General features: G+C 38.8%; 1 protein-coding gene and 1 long non-coding RNA gene across 2 annotated transcripts; one reads left to right on the top strand and one right to left on the bottom strand.

The window, feature by feature from the left end:
• Positions 1–4815: 4815 nt before the first annotated feature.
• Positions 4816–5378, bottom strand: LOC143887398 (uncharacterized). The gene is made up of 2 exons (XR_013254154.1): positions 5269–5378; positions 4816–5130 (listed from the first exon to the last, which is right to left on the bottom strand). It is a non-coding gene; the product is annotated as an uncharacterized LOC143887398 (long non-coding RNA).
• Positions 5379–12648: 7270 nt separating this feature from the next.
• On the top strand, positions 12649–15753 carry LOC143888349 (subtilisin-like protease SBT3). The gene is made up of 2 exons (XM_077392739.1): positions 12649–14273; positions 14816–15753. The coding sequence occupies exons 1-2, from the start codon at positions 12741–12743 to the stop codon at positions 15506–15508; spliced, it is 2226 nt and encodes a 741-aa protein (XP_077248854.1). The 5' UTR covers positions 12649–12740; the 3' UTR covers positions 15509–15753.
• Positions 15754–16646: the final 893 nt, after the last annotated feature.

Raw genomic sequence — 16646 nt, forward strand, 5'->3', positions numbered from 1 at the left:
TCTTAGCAAATTCACTTGTCGGGATATATTTGAATCAAGGCACGGCACAAGATTATTCATTTTCTAAATTATATAAAGTCATTTAAGTTAACCTCAATTTGCTAGACGCAGATAAGATGGATTTTGGATTCATTAGCAAAAAAACAAACAATTAGAAGCAAATAACTAGACTATCTACTGTAACATGCAGTATAGGACACACTTTTTAATACAAATTCAAAACAAAAACATCTAGTATAGTGATAAGTGTAAGTATGCACTGGTGAAATTACGCACCGATTGGGTTTCCTTTTTTGGAATAATTGACACAAAATTTGAGTACTTAAAGTAGGTGTTCAAAATGGACAGAATGAAAGTGTGGAAGTACCGGTCATTTATGTCATGACTAAGAGTTGAAACCTTCTTGAAATTATGTAATGCACTATATAAGATTGATTTACCTACTACATGATATAGTAAAACACAAGGTTAGATATATTTATAGGTGAGTGGATCACAATTTCCTAGTTTATAACCAGACCATATTCCACTATATTCCATTGCACATTCATTTCTTTCCCAGACTGGAGTTCAGGTTGTGTTTGAATAGAATCAGTGTACTCAACAAATAGTAAGGACATGAAAACATTGAAAAAGGCAAGTAGAACTGCAGCATCTATGTAACTAAAATCAAATTCTCCAATTTATGGTGAATCAAGCAACTTGAATACATGCAACAACTTATTTGGAATTTTTCTGGGTATTTAGATCTGTTACAACGAGAGAAAGTCATAAACATGGTTTAAAATTTCGGTTTCGGTAACCGTTTCGGACCCCACCGCCGAAATTTGGTAATTTGGTTCGAAATTCCGGACCGAATTTCTAAAATTTCGGACGAAATTTTGTAACACTTTTTTTTAATATATAATGGTATTTAATTGAAATTTCGGATTGAAATTACCGAAATTACAAAAATTTCAGACCGAAATTCGGTAAATGGCAAAAAGTGAAATTTCGGTAAATTTCGGTTTCGGTCCCCACCGAAATTCGAAATTTTGGATTTCGGTAGAAATTTAAAACCATGGTCATAAATACCTCAAATAAACAAAGAAGCTAAGAAGTCTACTACCATGGTGGAAGACTTCATAAATACCTCATAACCTCCAGGCTTACTATAAAGGATTGCTAACCAATCACTGATAAAATCAGAAGCAAAATATCCCTATGGTCTAATAGGCATCTTTCCAGGGCTGGGAGAGTAGAATTGGTTAAAATTATACTTAGTACTTATCAGTTATACTTGTCAGCAGCATTCCACCTCCCTGCTGAAATCATAGGTGATATTGAAAGGTTGCTAAGGAACTTCATCTGGTCAGGGTCAGACCAAAAGAAAAACTTCCACTCTCTATCTTGGGAAACAATTTGCAGGCCAAAGGATGAGGGAGGTTTGGGTCTCACGACGGTTTCCGACATAAACCTTGCTTCTCAGCTTAAGCTTCTCTGGCAAATAGTTGGTAACAAAAACTCCCCTTGGGTGATCTGGTTCCAACGCAAATACATCAGGAGAAATAGTTTTTGGAGCATCAAAATGCCCAATCGTCCTTTTTCCTAGGCTGCAAGGAGCATCCTAAAATTAAGAGAAATCGCTAAACCCTTCATATGTCATGTTGTAGGCAAGAAAAACTCCCTCCTTTTCTGGTCAGACCCCTGGCATCCAAATGGCCCTATAAACTCTCTGACTTCATTGGGAACCACTTTCAATTCCATTCCTCAGAATTCAACTGTCAAAGATGTTATGCAAAATGGCTGGTTGGAAAGGATAAATGATGAACCTTACCTTCAAGAGTTGAAAATCCTGATCAAGTCAGCTCTTTTCACTTCAGGATCTGATCGAAGGCTATTTGGAAACCCTAGCCAGATGGTTCCTCTAGTGTGAAATGTGCCTGTAACACTGTCAGAACCAGAAACCCAAAACCTCCCTGTACCAAATCTTTATGGTTCCCTGGGCACATTCCTAAGCTTAGCTTTGTTACTTGGCAGGCTATTCTAAACAAATTGCCAACCAGAGATAGGCTCGCATTCCTGTCACCCTCAGATGACCACTCCTATATTCTCTGCAACGCAACTCCTGAATGTGTGGATCATATCTTCTTCAATTGCAGCTACACTGCTTGGATCTGGAGATCAGTTCTGTGGAGGATTTCCAACAGAAAGAAACAAAAAAAGACTCTTTTGGAGGAAGAAGAATGGATCGAAGGAAAGTTCAAGCACAAGGGTCAAACAGGAATTCTAGCAACAGTGTTATTCACTGCATCTGTCTACTTCATCTGGATGGAAAGAAAGAACAGATTACACAATGGTATCAAGCAGCACAAAAAGTTCATTTTGGAAAAGATTCTTTCAGCTTCAAGACAATGAATGCTATTCCTCAAGCTTAATGATCATGACGAGGAAGAAAACTCCAGAATTGCAAGGAATATAAACATTCCTTTATTCCATTACCTTGCCTCCACCAAGCAATGCAAATGGGAAAAACTTGCAGACTAACCAAGATAAACTCTGATGCGTCCTTGAGTTCTGATGGAACTGCCATTGGAGGCATACTGCGGGACAAAAATGATTACCCATCAGCCCTCTTCTCTATCAACTGCCCTCCCACCACGATCCAAGAGCTCGAAATTGATGCAATTCAGCAAAGCATTCGTCTTGCGGAGGCAAAAGGAATTACCCATATTTGGATTGAATCAGACTCCCTCCTCGCTGTGAAGGTCATCCTCAATGAATGGCCATGCCCTTTGACCAAGATTCCAACTCTTGAGAAATACATTGCTCCCTTCAAAAAATTTCTTACTGGAACCTCACCCATATTTGGAGAGAAGGCAATCGAGCTGCTGATTTCCTATCTAAAACTGATTGTATTTGTAAGGGGGAAGACATCCCCATCTCTTCCATTCCCGAAAGCCTTGAAGAAATTCTTTGTGAAGATGCTTCGGGGCTTTTGTATTTCAAACTGTAATTCTCTCTCTTGTCTATAGAATTTCTGGTCGGGGTCTGCCTAACCCCAAATTACCGATCAAAATAAAAAAAGAAAACAACATGTCCAAGAAAACAATATGTGTAATCTAAATGTAAACTTAGATCACATCTTACATGTGGAATGCCAATATTAAGGGTGCAATGCTCCCATTCTGCGGGTGGTGGAATGGGAGGGCTAATTAGAGATCATTCTGGGATGATTATAGCCATGTTCTCTCTACTGGAAGACGATGAGCCGAATTTTTAACTTGAACTCTCTGCCATATATCACGGATTACTGCTGGCCAATGCTCTCAATATTTCCAGAATTTGGGTGGAATCGGACTCCAGTTTTGCGGTGGACATTATTCAAGGCAATTCAAAAGCGCCATGGAGGAAAGAAATGTTGTTCCATCATATTCTTTATCTGAAAAGTCATCTTCAATCCTTTCGCATCACTCACATTTAGAAGGAAACAAACAGAGTTGCTGATATCCTTTCAAAAAGACACTTCCCCTTCAAGGATTCTTCAGTGCCAGTAGTGTTATCGCCCGCCTCTTTACTTGAAATTGTTAGCTCGGACAGAGAAGAAGTGGCTTGTTGTAGATTTTGATTTTTTTTGTTGCTGTTTTCTTGACCCTTGGGGTCCCATCTCTTCTTGTACTATCTTTCTATTAATATATCTGGTTGAGGTCCTGCCTAACCCCAACTTACTCACCAAAAAAAAAAAAAAAAAAAAAAAAAAAAAAAAAATATATATATATATATATATATATATATATATATATATATATATATATATATATATACACACACACACACACACATGAGGAAAGTTTTTCTAGTCGGCCGACTAGAGAAGCTTCTCTAGTCCGCCGACTAAAACACACAGTGGGCGTTAGGATGATCCTATGGAGATGATTTTTTAGGCACATCCTATATATATATATATATATATATATGAGGAAAGTTTTTCTAGTCGGCCCTACTAGAGAAGCTTCTCTAGTCCGCCGACCTAAAAACACAGTGGGCCCATGTTGTTTGGATGATCCAAAGCATTCATTTGATGGGCCCTATCATAGATAGGGTGTGCCCAAAAAATCAGCTACATAGGATTATCCTAAACCTTTGATTTGTGGAGGTTAAAAATGGATAGATTTGTGGAGTTTATACGCGTCCATTTTAACCTCCATAAATTGAAGGGTTAGGATGATCCTATGGAGATGATTTTTTAGGCACATCCTATCTATGTCAGGGCCCATCAAATGAATGCCTTGGATCATCAAAACAACGTGGGGTCACTGTGTTTTTAACCTCCACTGTCCATTTTTAACCTCCACAAATCGAAGGGCTAGGATGATCCTATGGAGCTGATTTTTTGGGCACACCCTATCTATAATAGGGCCCATCAAATGAATGCTTTGGATCATCCAAACAACGTGGGCCCACTATGTTTTTGGTCGGCGGACTAGAGAAGCTTCTCTAGTCGGCCGACTAGAGAAACTTTCCTCATATGTGTATATATATATATATATATATATATATATATATATATATATATATATATATATATATATATATAAATGCACTAGAGTGACGTGCAACCAATGGGGGAGTCCTTTCATCTCATTTTTGCAAGGCTCCCTTCAGTCTAGCATTCCTCATATTAGGATTATGAATAACATGAACTCAAGGCTAAGATCCCAAAGCTCCAAGGTCAAGTAGGAGAAAAAAATGACATCTGTAACTTACATTATGAGTGTTGATAATACATAACATGTGATTAGCTTGACTTATGCCTGTCATGGAAAGGAAAGTGTATCATCAGAACAAATAATAATGATATCAAGTATACCCATAAAATGTTTTTGTCATTATCACATCCAAAGAGAGAAGAAGATACATTGGAAGTTTGCAACCAGCGTAGAGCAAATACATGTCCAAAAAAAACAAAAACATTGGAGGTCATCAACTCATTACCGACGCCAAATGAAAGTTGATCACATCTTTCCGTCAGCATATATCACCAAGCCACAAAGGCATCAACTCCAACTTGACTTCTTCATTACAGTTAGAATCGTCATCAAGGTCCAAAATGGTGTTGGACAGGTGTTCTTGTTGCTACACAGATTTATGCTGCAAGATGAACAAAAAATGTAAACCCTATAACTGAACTACACCATCTGCTTAGTCAGAAATGACAACTACACAGATTTATGAGACTATAAAGAGGAAGGAAAATGAACAAAGCCAGTAAATTGTAATGCTCTTTACCACTATCGGATTGCAGTCAACAGAGGAGATTAGTACATGGGACTCAAACACATGGTGGGCCCGACTTGCCACTGCCATCTGATCATGATCAGATAGGGGGTACTTAGCCTACACACTGAAATTTCAATGTACAGTTGACATGCAAACTGTGCATCTTAAATATGGAAATCTGTGATTAGCAAACCCATATTTGTAAATTTTGCGTGGAAAATGCCAAACCAGCACCAGAGACTATGAATTCAATGATGCTAAATTTAGCATGAACTACATTGATGCTCAGATAAAATATCCTGAAAATCCCACAAAATGATCATAATTGTAGCATGTTCCAGATGGAAAGGAAATCAACAAAATCAATAACAGAAGTAACCAAATAAATTGGAAAATAAAGTCGAGCCATCAGGTTTGCCGTGCCGATCCTGACGGCTTCACCGGAAGCTAATCACAGAATATGTAGCTGCAATGACCCTAAAAACATTCAAGGCCTCAAAATTGATTAAACTAATAGTGAACTATGATCGAGTCCTCATAGTAAAATTACTGGTCTAATGAATTCTATTAGGGGTTGAAAACTATTTCCAAAACCCCTCTTATAGGCCTAGGCTTCCCCTGGGCCTTCGAGAATTTCTGGAAGGGCTCCATCAAATCAAGGGTAAATCCCTACAATGCTTAATTTTAAACATTTCTTCTACCTAGGCTCTAACCCATAAGGTGTTAGCCTCATAAAAACATGGGTGTGTCAACTTCATCACCCTTCCTACAATGTGTGATGCAAAAAAACCTAAAGATCAAACCGTTTTGTTCGGATAAACTTCTGTTGGCCTGAAGCTGCCAAAGCACTTCCTAAACACAGCGCCCTCTAGTATCAGACTCGTTCTTGGAAGCCATGCCTCGTCTAACTAATTTAAATGCTTACTTATCGCCTTACAGCTTGGGGAAGAATTGAAGATCCGAGAATTCTTGGGTTCACAGAAACACAAGAATTTCAAGAACCAAAAAACAATGGCATTTCCTTCCAAAGTACAAGAACTTCTATTGGACTAGAATTGTACGCTTTTATCTAGAAGATAGACACGCAGATCATTCTCCTCTTCCAACCCAAAATATTGATGAAGAACATAAATCGCAGAAAATAACCCAGAATTTTGAATAAAATAAACCCTAATGAAGAAATCGTATCAAACCCTATTAGAATTATTATCTACTTCTAACCCCGTCAAATCTCTCGTGAAAAATGAAACCCTAATGAAGTCCAGTAATTTAGAACAGAGATCTCATCCCAAGAAATGTTCTATGCAAAAACCAACAAAAGGAAAGAAAAATGCAGCACAAAACATACTTGCGGAGGATTAGAAAAGAGATGGAGAGAGAGAGAGAGAGAGAGAGAGAGAGAGAGAGAGAGAGAGAGAGAGAGAGTTTACCGGAAATAGGGTTTCGTGAAGATGAGAAAGAGAGTAGAGGGCGGGGTTTCTAGGGTTCTCGACTTTGCTCTTTTATTTTTTGGGTTAAAGTTGCGCGACTTTGCTCTTTTAATTTTTTCGTTAAAGGTGCGCTTGAGCAGTGGGCGGGGGAAAAGTCGAGCGAGAATTTTTTTAGGTAAAACTGAAAAAATTTATCCGTAAGGAATTTTAAATTTTACCTTAGGCAAAAGTGCCTATATCCCTACCGAAAACTTCTTGTTTTTGTAGGTAAAAGAATATAATAGGGATAAATTCCAATCTTTCCCTACATATTAGTGTTCAACCCGTAGGTAAAAGATATTTCCTTACCGAAAAATAAATATCCGTAGGGACAAAGTGTATCTCCCTAGAGATTTTAAATCCGTAGGGAAAAAGTAAACTTATCCCTACAGATGTAACTAGTGTGGGTAGGGAATGCCCAGTTTTGTTGTAGTGTTGAAAGTTGGTTTTGTATACACAAGTTTATTACGTTGTTCATTATTTTTAGTTGAAATCAAACTACATCTTGTTATGATTGGTCACTAAAGGAATGAACAAAGAACTACGATTCCGACTGGAAAACGAAATCGCTTAAGGTTAAGTGGTTAATTTTGAGAACCGTGTCGCATACAATGACACATTTATGGAGTATGAACCACTTTCAATTGCGACTATTTGTCCAAGAGCAACACTTAGCCCAACGGATGACTGTTGTTTTGCACAACTAGGCGGTGTGAGAGGGCTAGGCCTGGGTAACCTGGTTTGGGGTTATGCTTCTGCCCAACGGTGATATGCGCCTCAAGTATAGGGTTATCTGGCCCTAGTTGGTCTCATGGGAGAGCCAATTGTGTGCTGTGGCACGGCCCAACGGACGGCCCACGGTGACACGCCTGGTGTCTCGCCAGAATCACAGTATTGTGATTTCCTGAATTGAAAATCATTTGTGTGTTGTGGCATGGCCCAACGGACGACCCACAATGACACGTTTGATGTTTCGTCTGGGTCACATTTTTGTGTTTTTTTTTTTTTGTGATTCTGGGCAATCTAACTAATTTTTCCTTAAGATAGATTGACTGAGTATTGTATGTGAGAACCAATTGTGTGCCGTGGCACAGCCCAACGGACGACCCACGGTGATACACTGGTGTCTCTTCATAATCATGGTATTATGTTTTCTAAAGTAGAAACGAATTCTGCATCATGGCACGGCCTAACGGACGGGGCCCACGATGGCACATATGGTATCTGATTAGAAGCACACTTATGTATCATCATGATTTTATACATTTTAGTCATTCTTTTCAGTTGGATTGATTAAAATCGTGGATTGAGTTAATTAAACTCCATTTATGGACTGAATAGGTGTTATAAGAAGTGAGCATGTTTGGAACTGCAAGTCTGTGTCTGTGACATTGAAGTTGTTGGTATCTTAGTGTCTTTTCAAGATACCGATTATGTTGAGTACTTTAGTGGGTCAGAAACCTTAGCAAGTGATGGAATAGATCTGCAGAATTCAAGACTACAAAAGGCTAGACTATGTATCATTGAATGACAGGCTCACTAAACCCACATCTAAAAGATGCTTATGAATAGTGGGAGTTCAATGTTAGTATCACTCTAGTAGTAATGGTAGAGCTCCTTTTTTTTTATGCAATTCGAGATATTTTTAAGACTCGAAAATGCAAAGGAGTTCTTGAATGTAGTTAGTGAATATTTTAGAGGATCACTAGAAGCACTTGCAAATACCCTTATGATGTGTTTTGATAACCTTAAAGTATATTCACCAAAGTTGTAGTTTTGAGCACACTTTGAAAGGCTTTAGATTCAGAACCTTGGTTGTGCTCACTTTCGACACACCTCTTGGTTATTTTAAATGGCAACATTAGAGTCCTGAAAATATAGACTAGTCTTAGCATTATCAATTAAAGAGAGTGAACTTGGTATCAAGTGCCATTATCTTGAATAATAAATGACACATAAAGTATGGATCTCTTAAGTTCGATATGGCCTGGAATTAATACCATATCTTTGTATATTATGATTTCTATTTCGTAAGTACTCCGGAAAAAGATTTGTGAATAGATTAAGGTGTTACTATTCACATTTAGAATTCTATGTGAGGTCTTGGTGCGAGTTAGGTGCTTAGTAGAGGAGAGTATACCATTATATCGGGAAATAGAATAAAGGTGGCTGTTGAATCTATTATTACTCGCCACTCTTTTATGAAATTTTGGTTTCATATGAACTAGAAATCTTATTCTAGAAAAATTTGATTCCTTTGGCTATGGATCAAGGTCTGGAAGTATAATAGATTCTCTCTAGTTTTTTATTTCCCATTTAGTGATTTTGGTTCTCTTCAGGGCAATCCTTATTGACTTGGATTGCACTTCTCTCAAGGTCAGACTTGGCCCACCTTGCATCAGAATGAGATAATCAGTATTGTTAGAAATAAATGAAATCGCGTGAACAAGAATTTATCCAATCAGTGGCTTAAGTTTTTTAACCTCATATCTGAGGATAGTTGGGTAAAAGAAGAATTCTAGATTCACTTGATTTTACCGATTTAAACAATGATACGAGGTACATTGAAGGAGAAATATACAAAGATTAATCGGTTTAGGGTGTCACCAAGAGTATTGATCTACTAAAGGTCATTCACAATGACATCTTGGATCTTTGGACTCTGACAGTTGGTGGCGGAAGGTGTTACCCTTTGGTTAAATTTTCTAGCCATATTTAAATGTGTCTCTCTAATAAGAAGTAGGAGGCCCTATCTTTGTTTGTGATATATAAGATAAGAGTCGAGAATTAACTTGACATAAACGATCAAAACAATAAGGGTCATTTATGCAACTCTCTGTTGCCTAAGATTGTGGGTTAAAACTCTTAAAACACCCACTATTTTGTGATCCAAGTAAGGCTGTGCCTAAGACCCTTTAAGATTTATGGGTCATAAGGAAGCTGAAATTGGGAAATATGCAACTTTGGGTTGTTTATATGAGGCAAAAGTTTATAACCCACGAATATAGTGATTAAGCTCTATGACCATAAGTTGCAATTTCATAGATTATCTTAAAGTATTTAAGGGTTTTAGGTTCTGTTGATTGACCCATAGTACGTATATTGTCGGGATTAAATGTGCCAAGACTTCTAAAGGATGGTGACCTTAGTGGGACTGTAGTGTCTTTAGTAAAATCACCTTTAAGGAGAACCGGATTGTAGTACTGGTATTGGTGATCCAAGAGAAGGTGGTACCAATGCTCATTGGAACATTAAAAGACACATATAAGTTAACAACCCACATTATAGATTTTTTGGTGGTAACGACTACCGAACAATCCTTGAGGCTAAGGAAAGAGGCACATAGTCTGTAGACTTCGAGATTCTGCTTAAGGTTTAGAGCAGACTTCCTGACAATTGTACATAAAGTTTCATCAAGTACTCTCTATGTTAAGTTTTAAGGAATTGTTACAGGATAATGGATATATCTTAAGGTCAGAGGAGTAATATTATTTTTCTCGTGTTATGTGTTGATGGTATACTACTTGCTAGTAGTACTTAGCCATGTTCAATGATATTCATACAAAAGAATTCAGGTGAAGCATCCTACATAATAGGAGCTTAGATTCACCTAGTTGGGACTTGAGGATTGCTGAGATTGCAGAAAGCCTATCTCGATAAAGTCCTAAGTATTGAACATGGATAAATTACTCCATTTGTAGTGTTCCTATAGTTAAGGGTGATATATTCAGTCAGTTTCAAGGTCCCAGGATCAATTCATTATAGGAGCAGATAAAGAGGTTCCCTAATAGTTCCGCAATTGGGGTCTATTGAATGTTTAAATCTGCACCTATCTGTGTATAACCTATATGGTGGGCAAATTTAGAAAGTACCAATGCTATTTATGTATGGATCATTGGAAATTTGCCAAAAGGTTATATATTGTCTGTAAGGGACTAAATGTTTAATGCTCACATAAAGTAAATGAGATAACCCTAGTGTGATTGGTTAATTTAATTCCGACTGTTGTCGGAACACCTAGAGTTCTGCTCTAGTATATTTTGCAGAAAGTCCTAAATCGTGGAAGAATGTCAAATTGACACTCAGTTGCTTCCACCTTGGGTACGGAGTTTATTGTGTACTTCAAGGCCTTGTACTATGCCTTGAAGTCGCGGAATTTTGTCTCAGGGTTTTATCTTGTTGATAGTCGACAAGTTATTGAGAATGGATTGTGATAATTCCGCTGCGGTTTTACAATTCCAAGAACGACAAATCAAGTAATGAGGTCAATGTATTGACATATTGTCGTGAGGAAGTTCAGAATCAGTGTGTATCTGAAGATTACATAAGCACCGCACTTATGTTGGCGGATCCTTTGACTGAGGGCTTGTCACCAAAGCTCTTCAGAGAGCATGTAGCGCGCATAAGGTTGGTTGACTCTTTTGATAGCCTATGACAGTGGGAGTTTGCATTAGGTATTGAGATACACTGTTGTGATCACATTTTATTTTATGATTATGATATATATTAGTTTTTACCGCTCCATTTTGTGCACATTACGTAAATGGATTGTGAGTAAGAGGTAGAATGTCTGTAGACTGTTTTGGACCATATTTACATCTTATGCATGGATGCGTTTACATTCATGTTAGTAAGTATTACTAATGATATAATCGTGGGGTAGGCTATTGGGTAGAGTTGGTGACCCAATGGTTACATGGTTTATTGTTAGTAGTTTTTGCTGAATGGAATGTTGTGTTTATTATCTAACTAACTTAAAGATATGATCCTTATGTTTGGCTCAAAGATCTTGCTGGCCAAGTGGGACAATGTTAGGAAATTATCCTAACGGTGGATGTGGCATGTGCAAGATCAACGGCCTAGATCATTTTGTTAGTTGGTTTTGTGAAAAGGCATTAAGTGAAAAGCCATAAAAGAAGGGGTGTAAATGTAAGAGACTTTTGGGGAGAGAACCAGCGTGATGAGAAGTTGTGTTTCTTCCCATAAATGTCTATTTATTCTCTCATCCGGTCCCTACTTGCAAACAACAATTTCTACATCATTCTCTTGGCAATCCACGGCAAAAAGAGAGAGGAAGTCGGTCCCCATCACCGTCTGTTGTGGAGTGAGGAGAAATACCGGAATGAAATCCTTCCAGTGATAGCAAAATGATATTCGGCTTTCGGTATGTTCCCTTTACTGTTTCAATTTCAATCCATATGGTTAATTGTGATTTTCTCAAAGTTGGACCGCCAAAGATCCGTTGCCCGTGTTCCTTTTATGATGAACACTTACAACTCAGCCTTGCTGGCCTTTCAAATTACAAGAAAAGTATAAAGGGTAACAACCTAGTTTAACAATCTTTAACTAATCAGCTTCTGTTAATCTAACTACGGACATAATCCTTCATCCACATGCGTGTTCTCATCATTCTACTGCTTTTGTTTCTTTTGTCGTGACATGGCTGACTTTCCACTTGCTCTTCACCGTCATCAATCTCCTCCTGTTCTTCATCTTCTTTCTCAGTTATATCTTGTTTTCTATCAAAAACAAACACGGCCTTAGTGGTATCCAAAGAGGCCTTCCTGTTGAATGAACAAGTGAATAACATGACAAGAAAGGAAATATCCAACATTTTTCTCACCCTGTCTCCATCATAGAACAAGTGAATAACATGACAAGAAAGGAAATATCCAACATTTTTCTCACCCTGTCTCCATAGGCCTTCCTGTTGAAAAAATAAGTGAATTACATGACAAGAAAGGAAATATCCAACAATTTCTCATCCTGTCTCCAGCCTAGAATAAGTGAACAGCATGACAAGAAAGGAAATATCCAACATTTTTCTCACCCTGTCTCCATCCTCCTATCTTTCATTACAAGAGCTTAAACAGAGTTACATTATCTTTATTTTTGAATGGCCAGAATTGGTTTTTAACAAAAGCACTTTAAGGGTTACATTCCTCCTCTATACATAATATAAGTAGCTTCGACAGCTTCCTAGTAATCAGTCAGAAATCTAGGCCTGGAGTGATGAAGGCTTCCATGGCCACTCCTCACATAATTTTGTATGCATGGCTTGTTCTCTTCACCCTCCCTTTACTGACCACCTCTGTCAAAAGCTCCACATACATCATTCACATGGACAAGTCAACCATGCCCAAGACCTTCACTAGTCACACACATTGGTACTCCACCATCCTGAAATCTCTTAGTCCTTCCACCACCACAACACCTCAGCTTCTCTATGCTTATGATAATGCCATCCATGGTTTCAGTGCCGTCCTCTCCAGTGCGCAACTCGAAGCTCTCAAGCAAACACCAGGCTTCATCTCGGCCTACCCTGACATGAATGTAAAGGTCGATACCACCCACACGACGGACTTCCTCTCCCTTAATTCTAATTATGGCCTTTGGCCGGCATCGAATTATGGCAAAGATGTCATAGTCGGTGTGATTGACACCGGAGTTTGGCCGGAGAGTGATAGCTTCAAAGACTATGGAATGACTGAAATCCCAACAAGGTGGAAAGGAGAATGCGAGCCGGGTGTCCAGTTCAAATCATCCATGTGCAACCGAAAGCTCATCGGAGCACGATTCTTCAACAAGGGTGTAATTGCTGGAAATCCTGGAATTAACATCACTATGAATTCTACTATGGACACAGAAGGGCATGGAACACACACCTCAAGTACTATTGGGGGGAATTATGTTAAAGGAGCCTCATTTTTCGGCTACGCTAAGGGGACTGCTAGAGGGGTTGCACCTAGTGCAAGGTTGGCCATGTACAAGGTCCTCTGGGACGAAGGGCGGTATGCCTCCGATGTCCTTGCCGGAATTGATCAAGCAATCGAAGATGGCGTTGATGTAATTTCGATATCAATGGGCTTTGATGAGGTCCCTTTGTATGAGGACCCTATAGCCATAGCATCCTTTGCAGCAATGGAGAAGGGGTTTTTTTTATCCTCTTCAGCAGGAAATCAAGGACCAGATATGGGGAGCTTACACAATGGAATTCCATGGGTATTAACCGTCGGAGCGAGCAGCGTCGATCGTGCATTTGCTGGAACTGTAACTCTCGGCAATGGGGTGGCAGTTGTGGGTTGGTCCTTATATCCGGCCAAGGGATTGCTATTGGATTTGCCATTGGTATATAATGAGACTCTCAAGGCCTGTAATTTAACTTTATTGGAATTACAAGCCAAAGAAATGATCGTGGTTTGCGAGGACGTCGGAGATCTCGAGGACCAGATGTTTCAGGTTTCTGAATCAAAGATTAGTGGAGCTATTTTCATCTCTAATGATAGCTCTGTCATTGAAGGAGGAGATTTTCCTTGTCCAGGAGCCATTATTAACCCAAAAGATGCGATGCCAGTGATAACATATGTTAAAACTGCTTTGAATCCTAAGGCATCCATAAAGTTTCAGCAAACCATATTAGGCACCAAGCCTGCACCAGCCATTGCCTCATACACATCAAGAGGACCTTCCCCAAGCTATCCTGGTATCTTAAAGCCAGATTTAGTTGCCCCAGGGACTAGAGTCTTGGCAGCTTGGGCACCAAAGGTACTGCCAAAAAACTAAGTACTCCAAAAAGCTTAGGCTGTTGGAGAAGGCGTTATTTAATATTTTATACTTAAATACTCCCCCTCACGTGTGGCCCCTCTTTTTAGGGTTGGCCTACACGTGGCACATGTGGCCCCTCTTTTGGGTTGGCCATTACATGTGGATTTTAATGTCAAGGAGTTTTGAACCTAGGACCTTTTCTCTGATACCATGTGATACAACCAATCAGTCCAAAAGCTTAAGCTGTTGGAGATGGTGTTATTTAATCTTTCATACTTTATCAAGCTAGAGTCGCCCTTATTTAATCATTTGTACTTAACACTCCCCCTCATGTGTGGCTCTTCTTTTTGGGTTGGCAGTACACTTGGCACGTGTGGCCAATCTTTTGGTTTGGTCATACACGTGGATTTTTAATATCAAGGAGTTGTGGGGTTTTGAACACCTGCCATGAGGCAATAGCTCTGATACCATGTGAAACAACTAATTACTCGATAAGCTTAAGCTGCTCGATGTTAATTAATCATTTATATATACTTCAACAGGTACCTGCTGCCATACTAGGATCTATATTTTTGTCCAGTGACTTTAATATAATCTCTGGTACATCCATGGCTTGCCCTCATGCAGCCGGGGTGGCTGCTCTCTTGAAGGGAGTGCACCCCGATTGGAGCCCCGCTGCCATCCGATCCGCCATGATGACCACCGCGAGTGAGTTAGATAACACTCTCAGGCCGATCCAAGACGTCGGATATAATTTTCAATCTGCAACACCTCTAGCCATGGGAGCTGGTCATGTCCACCCGAACAAAGCCCTCGATCCTGGTCTAATTTACGATGCGGGTGTACAAGATTATGTTAGCCTACTCTGTGCTGCTAATTACACTGATAAACAGATCTTAGCGATTACTAGATCATACGGTTACAATTGTTCGAACCCGTCTTTGGATATGAATTACCCATCTTTCATTACTAATTCTACTGTACAACAGTTTCAGAGGACTGTGACAAATGTTGGGGATGGGGCTGCTAGTTACAGAGCTAGATTGACAGCCATGAAGTTTAATGTCAGTGTAGCACCGGATACATTGATCTTTAGAGAGAAGTTGGAGAAACAGAGCTTCAAAGTGTCTATAACCAAGACTCAAGAGGGACAAGAGGGAGTTTTGTATGGTTCTCTTACATGGGTTGATGATGTGGGGAAACATGCAGTGAGAAGTCCTATAGTGGTTGTTTAATACCAGTAATGTTGGGGATGGTGCTGCTACTTACAGAATGTCGATAACCAAAACTCAAGAGGAACAAGGGGGAGTTTATATGGTTCTCTTACATGAGTTGATTAATTATGTGGGGAAACATACAGTGAGCAGTCCTATAGTGGTTGTTTAATAAAATTGAAGTAGGGGGCTATACAATAAATGGGCCAAAGACTAGTCCTTTAGTGGTTGTTTAATACAATTGAGGTGGAGTGCTTTACAATAAATGGGCCAAAGACCAGAGTCTTATAGGGGCCGGCTTTACAATAAATGGGCCATAGACCGAATGAGCCCTCTCTCTCTCTCTCTCTCTCTCTCTCTCTCTCTCTCTCTCTCTCTCGTGTGGAGACCAAGGTTTTAAATTTCGGTTTCGGTATTGATTTCGGATCCCACCGAAATTTGGTAATAGTTAAAAAATATTATTTAATTAATTTCCGAAATTCCAAAATTTGGGACGAAATTTTGTAATCTTTATTTAAAATATATATATATATATATATATATATATATATATATATATATATATATATATATACATTTTCTTGAAATTTCGGACCGAAATTCCGAAATTTCTGCCAAAATTTGGTATTCCACGAAATTCCAAATTTCGGCAAATTTCGGTTTCGGTCCCGACATAAATTGGAAATTTCGGATTTCGGCCGAAATTTAAAACCATGTGAAGACCCCAAAACTTTTGGGTATTGATATTGGCACTACCATGTTTTAATAATTGCACAGAAACCAGCTTTTCTTTTCTTTTTTAATTGGCTTTGAGAGCTTTTTGGGAACCATAATGACCTTTGACAGCTATTTAAACAATAAAAGACAAGATGAATTAGTGCAATTATCAAAACATCGTTGTGCGAATATCAACAGCCAATTCAAAATAAAGGGTTATGATAAATTGGAAATTTCCAATAAACTTCCTTGATTACGAAGAGCTTAATGAGTGTTTATATAGAACACCCAAATGATAAACATAAAATTCCCTAATCTTGTGGAATGAAATAAAGATAGGAACATTCTAATTTAACCTAATTACCACATCTAGCTTAGTTGTATAATCAAGCACATTTCCCTAATCTATCACCCAAGTAATCCAACGGTGAGATCTCAACTC

This window comes from Tasmannia lanceolata, unplaced genomic scaffold, assembly GCF_043159265.1.
Source record: "Tasmannia lanceolata isolate RefF3 unplaced genomic scaffold, GAP_Taslan_0.1 ptg000012l, whole genome shotgun sequence".
NCBI lineage: Eukaryota > Viridiplantae > Streptophyta > Magnoliopsida > Canellales > Winteraceae > Tasmannia > Tasmannia lanceolata.

Bases quoted from the DNA above. Each gene is read 5' to 3' on its own strand.
- LOC143888349 (XM_077392739.1), top strand. From the start codon at position 12,741: ATGAAGGCTTCCATGGCCACTCCTCACATAATTTTGTATGCATGGCTT. The intron at 14,274-14,815 runs GTACTGCCAAAA...ATACTTCAACAG, and splicing joins TGGCAGCTTGGGCACCAAAG to GTACCTGCTGCCATACTAGG.